Source organism: Schistocerca americana, chromosome 8 (assembly GCF_021461395.2).
Source record: "Schistocerca americana isolate TAMUIC-IGC-003095 chromosome 8, iqSchAmer2.1, whole genome shotgun sequence".
Classification (NCBI taxonomy): domain Eukaryota; kingdom Metazoa; phylum Arthropoda; class Insecta; order Orthoptera; family Acrididae; genus Schistocerca; species Schistocerca americana.
The window spans coordinates 491,342,156-491,366,269 of record NC_060126.1 but is presented as its reverse complement, the minus strand read 5'-3'; the positions used below and the strand labels follow the sequence as shown (position 1 = coordinate 491,366,269).

The following is a 24,114-nucleotide window of genomic DNA, read 5'->3' as shown; positions in this document are numbered from 1 at the left end:
TATTGCATATTATAAGTCCTATAGCCATTTCTTTTCTGAAGATTTTGCAGCTGCATCTTTTTTTGATTTTGGGGAAATGCTGAGTACTGTTACACTGTTTCCATTTCCATACTGAACTGAATGTTGTGGGGTGTGTTACATATTTCCATGTATAATATGTATGTTTTAGTGGAATGTCTATGAGGTATGTAACAACATCTACATCTGAATCTACATACATACTCTGCAATCCACCATACGGTGCGTGGCGGAGGGTACCTCGTATCACAACTAGCGTCTTCTCTCCCTGTTACATTCCCAAACAGAACGAGGCAAAAATGACTGCCTATATGCTTCTGTACGAGCCCAAATCTCTTTTATCTTTGTGCTCTTTCAGCGAAATATAAGTTGGCGGCAGTAAAACTGTAGTGCAGTCAGCCTCAAATACTGGTTCACTAAATTTCCTCAGTAGCGATTCACGAAAAGAACGCCTCCTTTCCTCTAGGCACTCCCACCCGAGTTCCTGAAGCATTTCCGTAACACTCGCGTGATGATCAAACCTACCAGTAACAAATCTAGCAGCCCGCCTCTGGATTGCTTCTGTGTCATCCCTCAGTCCGACCTGATAGGGATCCCAAACGCTCGAGCAGTACCTGATAGGGATCCCCAACGCTCGATCAGTACTCAAGAATATGTCGTATTAGTGTTTTATAAGCGGTCTCCTTTACAGATGAACCACATCTTCCCAAAATTCTACCAGTGAACCGAAGACGACTATCCGCCTTCCCCACAACTGCCATTACATGCTTGTTAAACTTCATATCGCTCTGCAATGTTACACCCAAATATTTAATCGACGTGAGTGTGTCAAGCGCTACACTACTAATGGAGTATTCAAACATTACGGATTTCTTTTTCCTATTCATCTGCATTAATTTACATTTATCTATAGTTGGGGTAGCTGCCAACCTTTACACCAATCACAAATCCTGTCCAAGTCATCTTGTATCCTCCTACAGTCACTCAACGACGACACCTTCCCGTACATTACAGCATCATCAGCAAACAGCCGCACATTGCTATCCGCCCTATCCAAAAGATCATTTATGTAGATAGAAAACAACAGCGGACCTACCACACTTCCCTGGGGCACTCCAGATGATACCCTCACCTACGATGAACACTCACCACTCGAGGACAACGTACTGGGTTCTATTACTTAAGAAGTTTTCGAGCCACTCAGATATATGGGAAACATCCCATATGCTCGTACCTTAGGAGTCTGCAGTGGGGAACCGAGTCAAACGCTTTCCGGAAGTCTAGGAATATGGCATCCGTCTGAGACCCTTCATCCATGGTTCGCAAGCCGTGCTGATGCATGGACAGCAACTTCTCTGTCTCAAGGAAATTCATTATATTCGAACTGAGAATATGTTCGAGAATCCTGCAACAAACCGATGTTAAGGATATTGGTCTGTAATTTTGAGGATCCGTCCTTCTACCCTTCTTATATACAGGAGTCACCTGCGCTTTTTCCCATTCCCTCGGGACTTTACGTTGGGCAAGAGATTCGCGATAAATGCAAGCTAAGTAAGGAGCCAATGCAGTAGAGTACTCTCTGTAAAACCGAATTGGAATCCCATCAGGACCTGGCGATTTATTTATTTTCAACCCATTCAGCTGCTTCACAACCACAGGGATGTCTATCACTACGTCCCCCATACGGGAATCTGTACGAGACTCAAACGGCGGTATGTTTGTACGATCCTCCTGCGTGAAAGATTTCTCAAATGCTAAATTTAAAATTTCAGCTTTCGTTTTGCTGTCTTCCGTTGACAGGTCAGATTGATCAGTGAGTGACTGGATGGAAACCTTCGACCCGCTTACTGAGTTTACCTAAGACCGGAATTTCCTTGGGTTTCCAACAAGATCTTTTGCTACGGTATGACGGTGGTAGTGGTTGTATGCTTCGCGCATCGCTCTTTTTACAGCACCACGAATCTCTACTAACTTTTGCCTGTCCTCATTCTCCCGATCTTCCATGTACCGCGAGTGCAACTGCCTTTGCTTCCTGAGCATTCTCCGAATTGCGCTGTTAAACCACGGTGGCTCTTTTCCGTCCGTAACCCACTTTTTCGGCACATACTTCTCCATTGCGTGATTTACAATGTGTTTAAAATTTGCCCATAATTCTTCCACGTCCATTATATCGGAAGTAAATGAAGTCGATTCATTTACTAAGTGGGATACTAACAACTGCTTATCTGCTCTTGCTAATAATACTCTCCTAGCCTTCTTGACCGATATCTATGCATCTGTTCTAGTATAAGGCTCCATTCTTTTGTTTCCATTATTTCTGCATAAATTACAATTTAAGTGTGGTTCATTGATATTGCGCATGACATTTGACTTCCCATTGGCATGTCTTCCTTTATAAACAGAGTAAATTTGTTAAACAGAATGTAGTTTTGCTCAGTGATTGTTTTTATGATTTGTAGCATTTCTTCTGTAGTGGTGTTTGGGATTTATGAGTTTCTTGTTGTTCTTTTATGGTACTGATTGCGCCACTGAGTGGGAAGAAAGAGTACACGTCTTTCACCTCAAAAGAAATTAGTTTTGCCGTTGGTGGAATGTGTGTCTTTATTTTTGGGTCAATTATGAATAGTTTTATATGCTTCCATTATTCTCTAGCTATTGGTATTGAGCTGTTAGTGTGCAAACTTTGCAGTGTGGTACGAGACCATGCATGAAACTGATATTCTCTTTACTTCTTTTAGGCTGAATTCTGAGCGTGGGTGCTGTATGTTTTTACTAAGTTTTGTTTTGTGTTTCCGTGAGGAAGTTTTTGATGTTTATGATGAGTTTTTCCGGTTTCATTTGGAATCTGTTGGTTGGATCTAAGTTACACTCTTCAACATCATTCTTTAGAATGAGCTTTTGTTTATTCACAAATTCCTGTTTATCCTTGAGTATTGCATTGCTGTTTTTGATGCTTTTGTAGCTATTGCTCCCCTTTGCTCTGTTTTTTCTTTATTGACGTAATTTTTACAGATAATTTGCTATCTTCCTGATTCTTTCTGTGAATCCTCATGCTTTTGATGAAGCCAGTTGCTTGTTTTACCATCAATTTTCTGATTAGTCCTGGATTTATATCATTGCTATACTTTTTATTTCTTCTTGTGCTTCCGTATGTTCTGATTCTGCTTGTAATGTATGCAGCTGTCAATGTTATGTTTAAAGCCTTCCTCTACCTGTTCTGCTTTCACTTCACACAAATGCGTGTTAGTGAGAGTTATTAATCTTACTAAAATGCTTATGCCAGTGGTCTTGCGTGTGAGGTCTGTTCTCATGAGCTCATTTAAGTTCTTTGTGTGTGTGTTTTCTTTTTTTTTTTGGTGTTTGTTTACATATTTTTAGAAATCTGCTGTTCTTTAGCTAAGATGTGCCTTTGTGTTGTAACTTTGATTAGATCCTGTCTGCATGTGCAAAAAACAGACACCGTCCAAACAGGCCCAACGGTACCGACCGGCCGCCACGTTATTCTTAGACGTCACCAGGTGCGGATATGGAGGGACATGCGGCCAGTACCTCACTCTACCGGCCATTGTCAGTTTTCGTGACCGGTGTCGCTACTTCTCAATCAAGCAGCTCCTCAATTGCCCTCAAACGGGCTGAGTGCACCCCACTAGCCAACAGCAGTCGGCACACCTGGATGGTGAACCATCAAGTGTTAGCCATGCTCGACAATGCTCAACTTTGGTGAGCTGATGGGAACCGGTGTTACGACTGTGGAAAACCTGTTGGCTTCTGCATGTGCAGATTGTACAGCTTTTTGTTTAGTTCAGAATCTTTGTACATATGATTATCTGACCTATGTCGCTGTACTCCTAACTTAGTCTTGTGTGCTACTTGAGAATCACTATTTACCTTTACACAAATGTAATTTCGAAGCAAATGATACTGAATACATGTTTTGTTGATTTTCAAATTGTTTCATGCGCTGTAGTGTTCGATCAGGGTCCTCATGTATGTGTTATTCATCTGTGACGTAAGTGCTTAACAGGCAGTATTAAAATTGTAAATATGTGTCACCATTTTTCCTCAACTGTTATTTGAGCCTAGGTTACCATACAGATCAGAACAAATGTCATCTATTCCAAAGGACCATAACCCCACTTGGCCTAAAACCAAAACTAACGAAAGTTTAAAATGTGTTACATCAGCAAAACAGTCACAATTCCCGTGTACAACGTCGAGCATTATGACCTCCTCCACTAAAACTGTTGTTGATGAAGTGGATCATTACCGAAGAGCATCTAAAAACGTCTGGTGATGAAAGTTCGTTTTTGTACCAACCGTTTCTTGGACATGATTTGGAATAATACATGCTGCCTCGCATCACAGGAAACACGTTTATCAAAATTCGGCGCGTTTTCGTCGGAATGTGATTACTTAACAGCGCAAGACTGAGGTACGTAGTAAACAAATAAACTGTTTCCCATTTTGGTAACAAATACCTATGGTTCAAATTCAATAAACAAGAAAGAGATTAAGACTAGCAAGATAGGTGCAGGTTCAAATCTTTTTTCTCGCAAAATGTGAAAGTACAGTATTATAGTGTCATCTGTTTGTGTCATCCATACAGTCAACACAAATACTACCCACAATAGCTATATCTAAAACTGAAAATCGACAGATAAGACATTAATGTCCTCTAAAAATGATTATCACACAAGTTTTCACATGTTTAGCCCCCAAAATCGAAACATAAAGTGTAATAACATCCGCTAGTTTCCAGAAAACAATGGAAAATGCAGTTTTTCTGTTGTGGAGGATCTTGAATTCTTGAATTATTATACACTCTCTAAAATAGTGGTTGTTGAAGTGAACTATTACTGAAAACGTCTAAAATCATTAGATTTTTGAAGTTTGGTTCTTAGTACACACCATTCCTTGAACATTATTTGCAATGGAGATATTGCCCTTCATAAGGCAGGCAATGTTATCAGTTGTGGGAGTGGAGGTGAAGGTGGAGGAGCCTGGCTTAGTACGGGGGGCTAGGCTTAATAGTTGGGAGGGACCTTATGAATTCATGTGTTTACCCCCATATGAAAATGTCCCGACGGTAAATGGTCAAGTTATATCCAGAATGCTTGTTGTTCTCATCCCTTCGCCCAGAATGTCTTTTGTTCAAAAACTGCCAGCAAATTATTGTTGCCTAATATAATTCGAGTATCCATGACTTTCGATGGCATTTTGTATTGTCTTCACTAGCATTTCCATTCCTCCCCCTGTTCCATTGTCTTGATCAATTCTATATATGTTTTAGACTCCTACTAAGTATTATTCATTCGGATGGAACCATTTTTCCGACACTGCTGCTGCAGTGTCTCTCCAAACCCCACCATGTTTCATTCTTGGAACGTAAACTTGGCCAGTAGTTGGAAACGTGTGAAACAAGTCTCATCCAGCCAGATGACTTCCTTACATTGCTCCATAGTCCAGGTTTTAAGGGTTTGGCCTCTTGTACTCCTGTTATGGGCATTTGTGTCACTATTGGTTAAAAACAGTCTTGGTTGCAATTTTAGTTTTTTATTTTTCAACGACGCGTTTCGCCTTATTTAGGCATCTTCAGGTTATCTTTTCTAGATGGACGCGAGAGGGACCAAGATCTGCATAACGCGTTACCGTTCACAGGAGTGAGTTACAGAGTAAGATGGGAGCCCCCATCTTACTCTGTAACTCGCTCCTGTGAACGGTAACGCGTTATGCAGATCTTGGTCCCTCTCGCGTCCATCTAGAAAAGATAACCTGAAGATGCCTAAATAAGGCGAAACGCGTCGTTGAAAAATAAAAAACTAAAATTGCAACCAAGACTATTTTTAACCAATACTGTTAAGCACTGGTTTGCTGTATGCCTCATATGGATTGGAAGAATATCTATTTGTGTCACTGACGAGTAGTTTTGAAATTCCAGGTCGCCCTGCAGTTCCGTTTCATTCTTGTGGCTTTGGTGCTAACTGGGTTCGTGAGTGCGACATTCACTTCAGCAGTGACTTTTACAGCTGGTGTCCTCTTAACGTTTCGTCACAGTTCTCTTCTATGACAGTCTGTGACGACGTCAGGATGTGTCAGTCACTTGCTCTGACCCACAACTATTTTGTTTTTTAGTGCCCTATTAAAAAATATTTTGTACTACCTGCGTACCTCCGAACAGGGTGGCGGAGAGGGGGCAGAGAATGGAAGAATAAACCATATAAAACTAAAAATTGTTTTACTGTGCAGTAGGAACAAAATAATAATAACAAAATTAAAAGTATCTTTTAAGGAGTCCATAATAGTTTTCGCTTGGCACATAGACACAGTAAGCTTTTATGAATAAAAGTCCATTTTCTGGTGTTTCTGTTTCCTTAAGTTGTTATTTGCGATATGTAGCTGGGTGCGAAAGTCCCATCATCTTAGTTTCCAAGATAGATTTGACGTTTTTCGTCATAATCTGGTGAAGCAGACATGCCTACGTGTTGCGAGAATGTGCTTTATTGATGGTCCATTGTGAAAGATCTCTAGGCCTGTCTTTCTTGAAGATTACCCGGCGGATAGAGTATTCCGTCACGTTTAGCGCTTGCGAAAACGCTAGATGAACCATAGGAAGAGCAAGAAGAAAGAGATGTAAAGTCTACGACCTTTCTACCATGTGTGGGAAGTATTTCGTCAGAAATACTCAATCTTACTGCCACTGGCCAGGACGGAAGCTCTTCTGGGATCTGTCCAAGTTGATTTGGTTTTACGAAAGGCAGGTATAAATGAAATGTAAGATTTGTGATGAAAAGTACATAGCACAAACAATAGGCTCTCTACAAGGAAGGTGCTTCGAGTACCAGTTACACCTCTGCCTTTTACAGCCTAATGGATTGAATATTGTATTTACATTGGACATGCTATGAATTATGTAAATTGAAGGTGGAGGGGAATGAAAGAATAGGCAAGGGACTTTATGCCGAATCGGAGGCGACGAGTGAAAGTGTGTGCTGGATTGAGACTCGAACCTCACGGATCACCGGCTTACTAGGCAGTTGCATTAACGAGTGCGTCATCCAGACACAGCGTTAATCAGAAATGCACGGATCATCTTAGCTCGGTCCATGACTCACTCAAATTCCCACCTAGCGCCATCTATCCGAAGTCTGACATTCTGGAAGAACAGACACCATGCATTCACATAACTGTCACCTCAAAGGGCACTAACCCCACACCCTTCAATGCGGATGCCCGATTTCTTTTGACCCTCTGTGGGAATCTAAAATTTGCGACCTTGGTAAATCTTCACAGGGACTGCAGATAGGTGGTCCTAACCGTTAATGTGGGTCAGCCAGGGAGTGTGACCAGATAGTCAGTGTGGTTGGAAACAACACTGTGTCTGGATGGCGCATTGGTTAACGCAACTACCTAGTAAATAGGAGATCCGTGGTTGGGGTCCCAGCCTGACACACATTTTCACTCGTCGCCACCGATTCTGCATAAAGTCCCAATCCAGCTCATATCATCAATTCCTTCCATTTCTATTTCTTTCTTCCCCCTCCCCCCCTCCCCCCCCCCCCTGAATTTACGTAATATGTATCTCAGCTGCAGATTCTACATGGTGTCTGTCCTCTCAGACATATCCGAAAGAATGGACACCACGCATTCGTGTAACATTCTATGAATTATGAAGCCGAGGTACTGGTCGTAGTCTCGTACTATCGGGATTCGGTCGTAAAGAAAACTGTGGAAACATAATTTGCAGATAACCCGATCAACCAAGATGTTTCCAACTCGACAGATCTTGGAAACCATTCATTTCATGTCTTCGATCTCAGATGATTTATTGTTTTGAGCCTTCGCTGCCTTTCATTTCAAATAATGCCATCCATTTTAACAACCAACCACATAATTCTTAAGTACTGTGGCTATACTGCTTCTTCGCTTGCTTTCTTTTACCCTCAGATGTACTAAGTTTTATCCATGACTGATGTTCCTGCGGCCAATAGTGTCATCTGTGATGCACGTGCGTCAACTTCACAGTACTGCGTCATGTTGTTTAATACTGCCAGCGACTCAACTTGACCCTGGCTGTAAGGTTATGAAGCGAAATATCGGAACAGAAAATAATGCTATCTTCAATGCAAGTCCAAAATATGACGGAGGATCTCTAAGTTGTTTGGGTTTGATTGCACTTATACCGTTAAAAATGTGAAGCTAGAAAATGTTGGAAGTAAACATCTTACCTGTGTATTTACTTTCAATGGTCACATACATTTGTTGATTGACGATCATCAATACAAAGAATCAATAAATGTAACCACATTCAACCATATTGATGTGAAAATCAGTAGTATCTAACACCCGCCTTCGAATGACGTTGCATCTTACCTTCATTAGGCGCTGCGCGGATGTCACAGTCCTTGTTGGTACAATCGGTTAGGATGCCTGTACTGCTGCACTTGCATGTGCTGCAGTATACCTTGACTAAATCTCCAGGCACACAACCCTGTACTCCTGTAAAGTGAAGCGAAAGGTATCATTATAATCAACTGCAACGGGAACAATGTTTTGTAGTGGGCGAACCTTTTACTTTACTGTGCAGTTCAACACTCTACATTGTATCCTGCGACAGACATTGCTGCGTTTAATGAATTAGTTGCTATTCCTTAATTGAATGTAATTTACAATAATCATAATTCTCGATATAACAATGACCTAAAATATCTATGCCACAAATTTCGCTAAAATATTCTATACAAATGTTATTGAGAAATAAAAATAACTGTTATAAAATGGTTATCGGGCGAGACGTCGGACGTCGTGAAATTTCCACAATATTCCGTCGGCGCAACTGACCAACATCTTCAGGTGCGGCAGACACACTAATGAGACATTTTTGTGGTAGTTTGCGTTACAGCGTCACTGGTATATAGCTCTCTTACGGTGTTCGTGTATGGTTAAATTTTTCTATCTTACAATGAAATCAGTGGAGTTCACGTTGAAGGTGAGGCAGTCCAACTTGAAGTGCAATACCACCCTTCAACTACGGAAGTTGAAGGCTTCTGGCAAGAGGTGACACAACTACATAGGTAGTGACAGTGGTGATCGTACCACGGGTTTTCATAATCAGTGGCTCTATCAAAACTGACACATTACTGTAGGCTGTACCAGGGCTGTCGTTAGCCACGGTCCAAATCTGAGTCCTCGAGGATGCTGTGAAGAACAGCATGGCGGTACCAGTGCACCTTGTATAGAAACGCCTTGCCCCTCTCGAAAGGACGTCTTTAGGGTTATCATGTTTGTCTCCTTGTGGAATGTAACAACCCTCGTGAATGGATGGGCAGGCAGCTTTTTTTTTCTTTATTGTATTTCATCCCTTTATACAAGGTGGGCCAGCAGCGGCCAACATATGCCGCTCTTCGGCCAATAGAAAAAGAGCCATCGAACAATGGAGACATAGAAACAGATACACGTGAATGTTAAAAACAGATGATACACAGAAGAAATGTGATGGAGGTGTTCGCCAGAAGGCACTGGTTGCGTAGGAGAGGTCAACAGTGTACATAAATGAAGACAAACAGTTGTATATGCGAACAAAGGAGCACACCGAAGAGAACACTGACGCACAGAAACAGAGAAAACACTGTTGCACCATACACTGGTGACGATCTTCGGCACGGAAAACACTGAACATCCTAATAAGAGGCGGGGGGGGGGGGGGGGGGAAGGGGGAGTGCTGCCACTGGGTGTAGGGGACAGGCAGGTGGGGAAGGAGGGGGGGAAGGAGTGGTGGGAGGAAGTCAGTGGGAGAAAGGAAGGGTGAGGGGAGGGGAAAGCAGGCAGGTTCCACCGAAGCACTTTATTCTGCAGGTGCTGGATATTCCTCTTCCGGGAGGCACAATTAATGACCATCACTGAGGCTGCTTCTTTTCCACACTGAGGCTGTGATCGAAGCCTCCTGTTTATGGCAGTCTGAAAAGAAACCACACAGGTGTGAATATGTCTAATTCAGTTACCAATAGTGCAGATATGCTGGTATGTAGCGAGAGAGGCAGACAGTTATGCCATCTGTTGGACGATGAACGTAAGCACAGAGGCTGTCAATCATACTGTGCTCTGCCAACTGCCGCCTCAGGATCCTCTGTCGGGAGCCGCCTGCCGAAATGCGTGTCAACGCTTATGTAAGACAACAAATGTTTGATGTAGTTGTTAGATCAGTTGCTGCTGCTACAATGGCACGTCATCAAGATTTAAGTGAATTTGAACGTGGTGTCATAGTCGGTGCACGAGCGATGGACACAGCACCTCGCGGGTGGCGATAAATTGGGGATTTTCCCATATGACCATTTCACGAGCGTACTGTGAATATCAGGAATCCGGTAAAACATCAAATCTCGTACAACGCTGCGGCCGAAAGAAGATCCTGCAAGAACTGGATAAATGACAACTGAAGAGAATCTTTGAACGTGACAGAACTGCAACCGTTTCGCAAGTTGCTGCAGATTTCAATGCTGGTCCATGAACAAGTGTCAGCGTGCGAACCATTCAACGAAACATCATCGATATGGGCTTTCGGAGCCGAAGGCCCACTCGTGTACCCTTGATGACTGCACGACACAAGGCTTTACGCCTCACCTGGGCCCGTCAACACCAACATTGGACTCTCGACGACCGAAAACATTTTGCCTGGTCGGACGGTTCTCGTTTCATATTCTATCGAGCCGAATGACGTGTACTGGTATCGAGACAACCTCATAGATCCGTGGAAACTGCGTGTCATTAGAGGACTGTTCAAACTGGTGGTGGCTCTGTAATTGTATGGGATGCATGCAGTTGGAGTGATACGGGACCCATGGTACGTCTAGATACGACTCTGACTGGTGTCGCGTACGTAAGCATCCTGTCTGATCACTTGCATCAATTCATGTCCATTGTGTATTCCAACGGACTTGGGTAATTCCAGCAGGACAATACAACATCCCACAAGTCCAGAATTGCTACAGAGTGGCTTCAGGAACACTCCTCTGAGTTGAAACACTTCCGCTGGCCACCAAACTCCCCAGACGTGAACAGCATTGAGAATATCTGGGATGCCTTGCAACGTCCTGTTCAGAATACATCTCGAACCCCTCGTACTTTTTATGGACGTCCCTGAAGGATTCATGGTGACATTTCCCTCCAGGACTACTTCAGTCATTAATTGAGTCCATGCCACGTCGTGTTGCGCCATTTCTGCCCGCTCGCAGGAACTCTACACGATATTTCCAGGTGTACCAGTATCTTTGGCTCTTCAGTGTACGACCCACAGTTCTCCAGTGTGGTCGCTGTGAGAGCCAGAGCTGGATCCGATGCCGTGCTGAGATGGTATCCTGTGTTCCTGCTAAGCAGATTAGTAGCGCTGCGGATGTCCACTTTAATAACGCTGTCCCAGTACGGAGACGACGACGAGAGAATTTTGGTGTTTTCGTATTCCGTACAATGTCCTGTATTGAGGCAGTTTTCGGCCATTGCAGATTTCTCTGACTGGCCCAGACGTGTGTGTCGTCGTCATTCGACTCATCTGTCCTCAACGGTGGGACAAGTTTGTCCAATGTATGACATTCTGCAGCTACAGGGAATCTTACAGACACCACGCGTTCGTAAGCCAAGATCATCTTTCACTGAGCCTAAAAGATCTCTCACTTTTGTTGGCGGATGAAAGATGCATTTAACTTTATGTTTCTCTAATAATCGTGCTATTTTTTAATAAATACCGCCGACGGCCATTCATCTTTGCTCTTCATTTTCTTCCAACTCCTCATTTTGTCTAGCAGGTGAGGAACGTAAGGCACGGCGAATCTGCCGTTCAGAATATGCATTATCTAACAATACAGTACTAAAGTGGCATAGCTCATCAGATGAGCTGCCTGAATACGATTTCGGCTGGCGGCTGCCGTTGGAGGCCGCTGGGGCAGCCACGTACTAGTGAGAAGAGGTTTCATCACATTCGACGGGAACTGGACTACGTACCCAGAGATCCACCCGGCCCATCATCTGCAGATTTCGTCACGACTTTCAGAAGATTCTCAGACGTGGGTTCATAGCGCCACTTGTGCCTTCTCGGACGGGAAGGGACAACAGAACAAAGCACGTTACACTAGAAAATTTCATCGCTTCAGAGACCGTTTTAGACAGCACGTCAGATGACAAACATTGTAGACGTAGCACGTGCAGCATCACTAACAAGTCTCTGGCTGTCTCGGCGGTTTCGGTCTTGGAGAAGGGGAGGACACCGTCCCTCCTGGATATTACACACAACAAAAAAAGTTTTGCATCACCTCAGTCCTCAGAACTCCTGAAGATAGACGTTGACTGTGGGTATTGTATAACAGACACAGTCCCTTTGAGTTCAGAGATGTCACTAAACCTGCCAAAAGATGTAACATGCATGAGCAGCGCCTATTAACAGTCGAGGTCCGACAGTCGGTCAGTTCCACTCATTCCACCAGGATTCCACCAGGAATGGGTAGGAGAAAGGGGCAGCATTACTACTTATGGTTTAAATTCATCCGGGATGTACAAAAGTTGTATTAGGTCGAAACCGCGATAGAGAGTGTTTCTGAAAAAGGACTGTTTATGACAGTGAAACAAAGACAGCATGTGCAAAGCACAAGAAAGTGGAAAAGAAGGCTTACGCAGCGAAAACTGCAGATGGCAAATACCATACACACAGCGGAGGATGCAGCATAGCATTAGATAAGGAGGTGACAGATTCTGCAGTTAGCCTTCACCAGAGAAGAGCAGTGCTGTCGACATATGCAGCGAACTTGGGCCCAGAAACTGGTATAGCAGCAGGTGGAATTCATACACACCGAGACGACAGGCCGCAAATTCAGCAGACAACTGGAGATAATGCTGTCCTGTTTCGTATTGTCTGGTTTTACTTATATAAAACTTGCCATGATGCAAGGGAGTGGAAGTTCTGCAATTGTGAGAGAAAGGGACGTACTTCAGTTTAATGTGAGTACCACTCACACAAGCAGTCCAGAAGTAAGACTAGCAAGGAAATTAAAAAATAATGGTCTTCAGTCATTAACGTACAACCATCATCTCTCATTGTGGGGGTGGAAATGGAACAAATTGTTTCAATGAATTATACTATGGGAGAAATTTTTTAACTTCAACAGAAATTTTTCATCTTTGACAGTAATCATTTGAATAATTTCAGTGATACTAATTTGATGTTAGTAAACTACAATATAAATAACTAGAAATAATAGAAGGAGATGTCAAATTCGTTTCGATCTCAGTAAATCAAATGGAAAAGCGAGGTTACTGGATAAAATTAAACCAACAAGCTGGCAAGAAATGTCTGCAGATTTAATGTTTAAAGTGAACAAAAATTTTTGTGATTTAAAGCAGGATATTAATAAGAAAATGAAAAAAACAAACTGACAGCCTCAATAAGAAAAGTGATCAGCAATTTAGTGAGTATAAACAACAGTCAGGTACCATCAGCAGTTTTGCTGGACACTTCAAAAAGTTTAAATTTGAAAGTAATGAAAAAAATGGAATGCCAGGCTTTTGACTTAAGAGGAAAGAATTTCTTGAGTTGATAAAAAGTATAAGCAATCCTCAGAAAGTGTGAAAATTGAATCAACAGAGTTTATTAACAGTCTGGATAATGGAAGTAAACATAGGAATGATCATTTAAAGGAGAAGGTACATAAAGTCGAGCAGAATGTTGCTACAGTTGAATTTATTTGTGAAAGTGAAGTAAGATTACTGATGAAAGTAAATAGCGTGAAAAGTCTGTAAATGATGTGACTGATCATGTGGAAGCAGTAGAATTTAATGTGTATCAGTTACTAAACCAAGAAAAGACAGTAAAAACTAGACTTCCAGAGCAAGAAAATAAACTATTTAATGTAGAAAGAATACTAGAATATGCCATAGCAGTGTTAATTGAATTTGGTGACTGAATCATTTGAATCAGCTTACAGTACAAACAGGCAATTTATATATTTTGGTCCATTTAAAAATCTGCATCCAAAAAAGAATTTTGGAAAGATTTTAAAATGTTGTTGTTGTTGTGGTCTTGAGTCCAGAGATTATAGACTGATCGATAAAAATCGTTTTCATTAGTTCAAAAGTTTTGGTAGAACCTAGGACGTGGAGTAATACTGCTACTGAGCAGTTTGAAAATTATGCTAGAAAGATTTAAGGATGGCTTTCTGAGGTAACGTTTGGCTAGGCGAAATCAGATGGAACAGCAAAATAATATTTTGGCTGGAGAAAGTCCAACCCCAGGAAAGAGAGCAGAGAAAGGTTTGTGTTAAAGCAGGTTATTGTTTCTCTTATTTAACAATTGGAGGCATTACAGATTACTGTGGGTTTAAACCAAAGTTGCCTATTAATTGATGTAATAGAATAATTGCTGCCTGGCTGTAAAGGGATGCTAATGATGCAGCAATAGATGCATTTTTAGCTAGATGACAAGTGATCTTGCTTTGAAGCATGCTCTGGCAAATGGCCTAGACAGTCTCCAATATTTAATTTCCTGCAGGCATTTTCATAATATCACCTGAACGCCACAATTGTAATGTATATAATTTACGTGAGTGATTTCATGTGTTAGTTACCAGACAATGGTCTTATCATTCCTGCGGAATTTGGCGCTCAGTCTCTGGCAAATGTGCAGTTTTACAGAATTTATGTCATGATTTACTCATCTCCAGTGTCTCAGTGATCTCATTGTTACATCGTTGGTAATACACTGTTTCCAATGTGGGGTATTTTGTAATACATTATAGCCACAGGTACCGCTCTTTCACGTGAGATGAACACCTCCATCCCCCTTAGTACTATTAACATGAGCAAGAATCACACCCATGACTCACACGTTTGGGTCACCTCCATCTCCATTTCACTTGTGCACAAGTCATTAACTTCATCTGAGTCATATGTGTGTGTGTGTGTGGGGGGGGGGGGGGAGTGGGTCGGTGTTCTGCATATTGAACAGGTTCAGAGGCACCTATACAGGTGAGCCCTAGCCCAATGGCATCTTCCACTTAATTATGCAAGTAAATTTTGTAGGCCATCACAGCTTCATATAGATATTTTTCATATATTAATGAACAGCCAATTACGGATGGATTATCTGATAAATGATTGACCAGAGTGTGTTGGAATAAATTTGGAGTATGCAAAAAATATATTTATCTTTAGTTTACATTAAAGCCTCTTTACTATCCGGCACAAAAAGGGCTCACTGGACACTTACATAACAAATGATGTGAATCCTATCATGACTGAAGTAATTCTGCGATATGAAGTGTAGGTATATAGGTGGTGATCAGTTAATTGAGAGAAAGAAGTTATCAGCTGGGTGTAGTACAAAGTATCTCGCACTTAACATCTTGTAGTAGTAGTTAACAACCACACGAACAATTACAGGTGCAAATACATTTCATTTCATAATGGCTGTAGAAGGCGCAGTGTCTTTTCCTTCAGACACGAATGTATGTCTGTAGAAACATCATAATTCGCAATAAACAGTCATGCAATGTAGTATATATATTCACCGACACCAGATGACAGACCATACACCAAATGAATATACCCAGAACCACGTTAGACTACATTAGGTTTGGAAGAGGAAATTAAATCAGCTCATATAATCACTGTGATATCATAATCCCTTAGTTAATACAACTTCCCTCCATTTGTATAATTAAAGGTGAACAAAAATGTAAAGAGGCAAGCCGAAGAGATTGCCGCATTTGAGTACCGTAAGTCACGCCTCTGAGCAAGAGATCACTATTTTGTAGTTTCATCCTTTCCACGCCTCTATGTTTCCCATCCTCTTAATAGTTGATTATTATTGTTTATGGTAAATATACTGAGTAAATACAGTGGGTAGCTTTTTTCCTGAAAATGTGGTTTAGGTTACATCATTTCTCTATGTATCGGTGTGGGTTCATGTCCACCTCTGAAAAGTTGTACCTTGCATGAATGTGTATCCGTTGTACCATCTTAGTTGGACAAATAACAACACTCCTGGTTCAGAATCCTGCAAATCCTTTATTGTCGTGATAGTATGTACACCACCTCGTTCCATAAATATTAATACTTATTCGGTCCATAGCTGTGCCCTTTTACTCATGGTTTCCCTCTTCATCGGGTTCGGATGAATGCTGCAGCAATGAAAGCGGGTGATTCGATTTAGTACCGGAAATGAGATCGATATGTGTAATCTCGCCATATCTGATGTAAACTATACGGTGGCTATGCTATAAAATAGCGCTAAATTCCTTTGTGTCAACTGGATTATTCGAGCTCTGTGGAATAATCTCTCTGCAGTTGACGTAATTCTTCCAAAAATTGCTGCGGCGACATCAACGCCGAATTTAATTACCCATGCATTGAACGATGCGTGGATTCTTGCATTCCTGTAATTGAAGTCTTGCATCGTTAATCCTGCCCTCCCCATATCTGTAACAATCTCGTGATACCCATCTTCCAGTCTAAGAAACTCATTCATTTCTGAATTACTGCCTGGTTATTACTGGCTGTTGCCACTGCACGGTGAACAAATTCCGTGAGTTCTTTAGCTATCCTCCCCTTCCCACCTCCACCCCCACCAACCCCGCCCCTAACTCCCACATCACATTTGATCAGTACAGTACATTCGAGGTTCGTTAGTTGAGTGGTCTACCTTGGTTTTCCGCCTTCTACTGTATTTTGCAGCTGACTTAAGGTGGTATTAAGTTCTTGCATATCTCCCTCGATTACTGTCACAAATAAGGTTTTTAATAAGGTGCTGCCTGCGTAGATCCATGGCCATTTCATACGTATATCTGCCTGCGGCATGAAGTCTGTCACCTTAACTTCTCATCCCAAAGTTGCAACTTGTGGTACTCCTCTCCAATCTCTGAGACAACGCTTTCTTTCTCTATCTTCTCGTGTCACTTCCTGTTGGTATGCGATGTTGGGTAATATGAGTCACGGGTAATCGAGCTGTCCATTATAAAAAATCCTTAAACTGTAACAATAGTGCTTTCACAACACGGACGGTTACTACCTTGCAGATGACAGACTTTACTTCGAAACGCAGAATCATTCTCGGTATGCTTGTGATTGTAGTCGGTATAGGACCTGTCTATATTCTCTTGCTCCAAAATATGCAATATGGTGATTGTTAGGCCCTACGGTAGGTTCTTGTAGTCCGTATCGAAATTATCGACTAACAGGGACAATGTACTCTCCATTTACAGTTGAATATACGCACTGCGCTTCTGTGTACGAAACAGTGTTTTGTATCCGACTGTTCATTATTCTATAGTGGGTCAACCACGAGTAACATTTCCTGTGCTAAGTCTGTGAGTATGGATAAACTAATTTCCCTCTGTATGATGCCACGTTATCATGAGAACCCATCTCCAGAGTGCATACAGTGTAGACAGCTACATCTCCATGAGGTACGGCCTTACAACATTGCCTCGCTTGCAGCGGTGTCACCCAGCGGAAACAACATTCCTCCAAGTTCAACTATATACTGTGAAAGACTGATTTCGGCATAATATTAAGTAAGGTAATCAAGCCACAGAATCACAGAATATAACCGAGCGAGGTGGCGCAGTGGTTAGACACTGGACTCGCATTCGGAAGGACGACGGTTCAATCCCGGGTCCGGCCATCCTGATTTAGGTTTTCCGTGATTTTCCTAAATCACTCCAGGCAAATGCCGGGATAGTTCCTCTGAAAGGGCACGGCCGACTTCCTTCCCCATCCTTCCCTAATCCGATGAGACCGATGACCACGCTGTCTGGTCTCCTTCCCCAAACCAACCAACCAACCAACCAATCACAGAATACCTTTGCCCCACTTTTGGCAACTCCTCCATGTGCTCATAAAAAGTCCTATCCTTAACGGTGAATTTGAGCTGTGTTGCCTCAATGAATCTATATCGTGAATACCCACTCCACATAATGTCTACCAAGAAGGGAGTATTCTCTTTCTACCCAAGAGGCCTAGTGCGACGGCAAATACATGCGCCCCTATAACTACACTACTGGCCATTAAAATTGCTGCACCAAGAAGAAATGCAGATGATGAACGGGTATTCATTGGACAAATATATTATACTAGAACTGACATGTGATTACATTTTCATGCAATTTGGGTGTGTAGATCATGAGAAGTCAGTACCCAGAACAACTACCTCTGGCCGTAATAATGGCCTTGATACGCTTGGGCATTGGGTCAAATAGAGCTTTGATGGCGTGTACAGGTGCAGCTGCCCATGCAGCATCAACACAATACCACAGTTCGTCAAGATTAGTGACTAGCGTATTGTGACGAGCCAGTTGGTCGGCCACCATTGACCAGACGTTTTCAATTGGTGAGAGATCTGGAGAATGTGCTCGCTAGAGTACTAGTCGAACATTTTCTGCATCCAGAAAGGCCCGTACAGGACCTGCAACATGCTGCCCTGCATTATCCTTCTGAAATGTAGGGTTTCGCAGGGATCGAATTAAGGATAGAGCCACAGGTCGTAACACATCTGAAATGTAACGTCCACTGTTCAACGTACCGTCAATGCGAACAACAGGTGACCGAGACGTGTAACCAGTGGCACCCCATACAATCACGCCGGGTGATACGCCAGTATGGCGATGACGAATACACGCTTCCAATGTGGGTTCACCACGATGCCGCCAAACTCGGATGCGACCATCATGATGCTGTAGACAGAACCAGGATTCATCCGAAAAAATGACGTTTTGCCATTCGTGCACCCAGGTTCGTCGTTGAGCAGGCGCTGCTGTCCGTGATGCAGCGTCAAGGGTAACCGCAGCCACGGTCTCCGAGCTGATAGTCCATGCTGCTACAAACGTAGTCGAACTGTTCGTGCAGATGGTTGTTGTCTTACAAACGTCCCCATCTGTTAACTCAGGGATCGAGACGTGGCTGCACGATCCGTTACAGTCATGCGGATAAGATGCCTGTTATCTCGACTGCTACTGATACGAGGCCGTTCGGAACCAGCACGGCCTTTCGTATTACCCTCCTGAACCCACCGATCCCATATTCTGCTAACAGTCATTGGATCTCGACCAACGCGAGCAGCAATGTCGCGATACGACAAACCGCAATCGGGATACGCTACAATCCGACCTTGATCAAAGTCGGAAACATGATGGTACGCATTTCTCCTCCTTACACGAGGCATCACAACAACGCTTCACCAGGCAACGCCGGTCAACTGGTTTGTGTATGAGAAATCGGTTGGAAACCTTCCTCATGTCTGCACGTTGTAGGTGTCGCCACCGGCGCCAACCTTTTGTGAATGCTCTGAAAAGCTAATCATTTGCATATCACAGCATCTTCTTCCTATCGGCTGATTTTCGCGTCTGTAGCACGTCATCTTCGTGGTGTAGCAATTTTAATGGCCAGTAATGTATTAAAAAATCTATGTTCTGTGTCACCAACAAAATGGCACAAGCAGCATACCGTTTCTGCATCTAACTGTGCAATATTACATTTTATTGAGAACGTCTTCCAACGGCTGCCTCATTCCCGTTCCTTTTTAACGACCCTTCTCCAGAGACTGATTCCCTCGTTTCTTAGCCCTGCACTCTCTTGCTTTGTGAGCCACTCGTCCAGATTCACAGCACTCTGTTTCTTGAGATGTGCATCACGCCCACACCTGTGACACTTTACTGTCGATACCAACACACTACGGTCACCAGGAACCTCTAAGTGCGTAGTTACTCAACAGCCATGGCGACATCCGAAGGATTCTCCATTATGAGCTTAAACGACATTTAAGCAGGAATGTCGCGCAAAAACACATCGAGAGTTCTATTTTCAGCTTCTAGGCGTAACACTGTATTGAGTCTTCAGATCCTATCAGAGACTGACTCAACCGTCTTATTGTTCTTCTAAGTTAATGTGTTTAACTTTTAATTAAAGAAGGCAGTACTGTTCTCTTTCTGATTCCTCTGCCGTAACCCCTCAGCCAAACGTTCAAATTTTTAAGCGTTCCAGGTTTTACGGTAGGTGACATGCTTCAGTTTCCCCAACCAATCGTAGATAGCCCATAAGAAGGCATGTTTCGTCAGACCGACTATCCAGCTTGGCTGAAGCTGAAACGTCACTGAGAATTACAATTTTTTCATCCATTGCCATGCCAGAAAAGAAGGTAGCAACATTATTCGCACTCACCATCCTTCATTCTGGAGAACTGTTATTAAATTTGCTGTCGAAGAACCATAGAAAGAGAGGGTACACTCTATATATTTTAAAGTTCCTGAAATTTTCTGGTACCTGTTCCTTGTATGGCCTGCAGTGCCCTGCTTGGCTTCCGTGATATTCTAATTCTCCACTTATCTGCTCAAGCAGAGCTTGTAATCTAACGAATTGTTCTGCCATAACTCTAACTGTTAACTCCAAATATAGATAAATGTAAATTAAAGCAGATGAATAGGTAAAAGAATCCCGTAATGTTTGAATATTCCATTAGTAGTGTAGCGCTTGATACAGTCACGTCGATTAAATTGTAAGTAGGCTGTTTAGGCTTTTTTAATGGTAACGCCACGTAGCGCTCTGTATGAAAATCACTGTCTGTGCTGTGTGCAGTCTGTGGCTGGGTGGCATTGTTGGAAGTCGCCATTGTAGTGTTTGGCAGTTGGCTGTTAACATCGCGTAGTGTTGCGCAGTTGGAGGTGAACCGCCAGCAGTGGTGGATGTGGGGAAAGAAATGGCGGAGCTTTGAAATTTGTAAGACTGGATGTCATGAACTGCTATATATATTGTGACTTTTGAACACTATTAAGGTAACTACTTTGTTTGTTCTCTATCAAAATCTTTCTTTTGCTAACTATGCCTATCTGTAGTTAGTGTCTTCAGTAGTTAGAATCTTTTATTTAGCTGGCAGTGGTGGCACTCGCTGTATTGCTGTAGTTCGTGTAACGAAGATTTTTGTGAGGCAAGTGATTCATGAAAGGTATGGGTTAATGTTTGTCAGGGCCATTCTTTTGTAGGGATTTTTAAAAGTCAGATTGCATTGTGCCAAATATATTGTGTGTCAGTTTAAACACAGTCATGTATAATTTTTCTAACGGGATGTTTCTATGGCGACCCTGTCAGGATACCTCACTGGAATCTTCTGATATTTTCTTGTAGTTTGTGTAATTAGTGTAGCTGTTGTTTATTGCTAGTGCGTAATCATAGAGAGAATGTCCTTTTTAGTTGTAGTTTTTCATTGTTGTACAGCAAAACGGTTGTGACATGCATGTAGATTTGCACCAAGTATTTCGCAGCTGCACTTGCAAATTAAGTAGATATTATTTTCAGTGCTATGCTAATGTGTTTTCTTATTTTGCTCTTCAAATTGTGCTTTTCTGTGTTATCGTGTGAAATACGTGATAATTATGGCGTGTGAAAAACGTAACACTAGGCTCCAAAGTAAACAGAAATAATAGTGACGACGAGCGTAGCTTATCAGCACCACTGTGTAATGAATTAACAGACATTCAAACTAGTAAATTGGTAATTGTGCATAGGGAAATGGAGCGGGCGGCAAATAATGGCGTAGACAGTGAAACAAATAGTGAACAGGGAAGCATTATCGATCGATCGCTCGGCAACAGCTCGCCTCAGGAATCCGAAATGACAGGTCACAATCTTGCAAATACTGTAGATTCAGGTTTTGTGTCCTCACCGTTTTCTCAAATAAGTCAAGACAAATTTTCTGCTTTTCAAAATGCGAATATTGCCGGTTCAAATGCACTGCCGAATAGCACTGAGGAACATATTTCAGACACCAGTGCATTGTTATTAGAGTTAATGCAACAAATGGGACAAAGGCTACAAAAGTTAGACACAATGGAACAAATTCTTCGGAGGTTAGACACCACGCTTCAACAAACACGAAGATTTAACTAATGAGTTACATAACATTGAATCGAAATGTCAAAAAGTACGTAATGACGTAAGAATACAAATTTGTGAGCATTTTCTACCTATTTTTTCGCGGCATGAAAATGCATTACAGAATCACGAAGCAGCCATAAAAGAACTGCAAACTATTGTTCATGAAAATCATGAGATCTTGCAAGCTAAAATTGACTCAGTTGCATTTACCGGTTCGGTTACGCAACTTGCAAAACTCAGGAAAACTTAAAGGACACAGTAGATACGATTTCAACACAAATGGACACTCTGAAACTTGGTTCAGAAAAACACACAAAGGAAATAATTTCACTATCGGATAAAGTAGCCGAGCTTTCAGATCAGTTCACTAACTTATCTACAAAGGTAGATGATGATCTGAATGACACAAGACCTGTAGCCTTCACTGACACTGAAGAGTATGAACAAATTGGAAAATTCAAACAAAATCAAAATCAAATCAATACACAGTACAAAAGAGAAATCCGGGAAGTACATGATCAGTCTGCACAAGTAATACAATAATTACATATTTCAGAGGACACTCGCGCTCTAGTATGGGAAGAGGGATGTAGAAATACGGAACAACCACAAAATAATAACACAGGACACTTCGGAAATTATGAAGGAAATTGGCAAGGCGCATTGAATTTTGAGATGGAACCACCGAAACGAAGTAACAATGAGCGATGTGCGACTCGCCGACACGATGATTTTGACTATAAGCTGTTCATTACTACACGTAAATTCAAAACATTTAAGAATTCTGGCAACGACATTCATCCACGAGCATGGCTTCATTAATTCTCTCATTGTTTTCCTCCCAACTGGTCATTGCAGCACAGATTAGAATTTATGTGTGGCTACTTAGAGAATGAACCAGCTGTAAGAATGCGATCGGTCATTCACGATTGTCACAGTGAAGGAGAATTTTATCATGCCTTCCTCTCAGCATATTGGTCTCAAGCTACACAAGACTGAGTAAAACATAGCATCATAATGATGAAACATTTCGAACAATTCTGAATTCTCCAGTCTTGTGAAATATTTTGAAGACATGTTGCACAAGAATCAGTACCTGCCAAACCCATACAGTCCCTCAGAACTCATCTGCATTTGCTTAATCAAATTACCTGAACATTTATGACATATTATTTTGGCAGGACGTTGCAAAGACGACATTGAAGTTTTTCAGGGACTCTTACATGAATTAGAAATTGACACTGACAATCGCGGAACGCGAAAACAGGAACACAACAATTACAGGTCACATCCGTCGCAATTCCGCGATGAAAGAAATAATAACTGGACACGACAAGGCTATTCTCACAACACAAATCGTGACCAAAACAGACACCACCCGTATGACAACCGTTGGCAGAGTGGTAATAATTACAGGGAAAGATCACCTCTCCGCGGTAGTGACTATCACTGAGACAATCAGAGAAACAGACAATATGGGAACCAAAATAATTATTATCAAGGGAGACAGAATAACTTTAGACGCAACGGTCCAGCGTGCAGTTACGATTCAGGGAGAAATTCTGCGCCACATGACCGACAAGAAAGAAGGTATGGAATCTACCGACATGACGACAGACGATATGATCGTAACGACAGACCTGAATTGCATCAGAACTGGCGGGATTCTAACAGGGCAGGGCCCTCTCGACAAGGTGAATTTGTAGAAGTTAGGTCTCCAAATCCCAATAACGACGCGCGCCAGCAAAGACACAATAGGCAATGACTCATACCGCTGGCAGCCACAAAACGTGCTTATGAAACTGACGACGCAGCTGCCGTAGCTAGTAATTACGTAAAAATGGAAGACATTAGGGACATCTTACTCCAGGAACACGACGTAAAACGTAACAACATTGCATATCCTGTGATTCACATTACAGTAAATGACGTAAAATTTACGGCAGTACTTGACTCTGGCAGTCCCATTTCAGTAATTAGTGAAACAGCCTTTAGCAAATGCAACAAATCGAACGATTGCCTCACACTTCTGTTACGTAAGATTAAATTACAATGTGCAATCTTTGGAAAAAGTGTAGATGTGTGCCAACAAACCAACTTAGAATTATTTTGCCAAAGCCACAGCTTCTGTATGAACTTTCTTATTGTTCCATAATTGTCGACGGAAATTATATTGGGAGTAGACTTTTTGAATGA

General features: G+C 42.1%; 1 protein-coding gene across 1 annotated transcript in view; it reads right to left on the bottom strand.

Annotated features, from left to right (window-relative positions):
* LOC124545935 (pacifastin-like protease inhibitor cvp4) overlaps positions 1 to 24,114 on the bottom strand; it is a 166,803-nt gene that overhangs the window by 6,368 nt on the left and 136,321 nt on the right. The window contains exon 5 of the mRNA XM_047124896.1: positions 8,389 to 8,514. Coding sequence (XP_046980852.1) covers positions 8,389 to 8,514 — 126 coding nt within the window. The remainder of the gene's footprint in view (positions 1 to 8,388; positions 8,515 to 24,114) is intronic.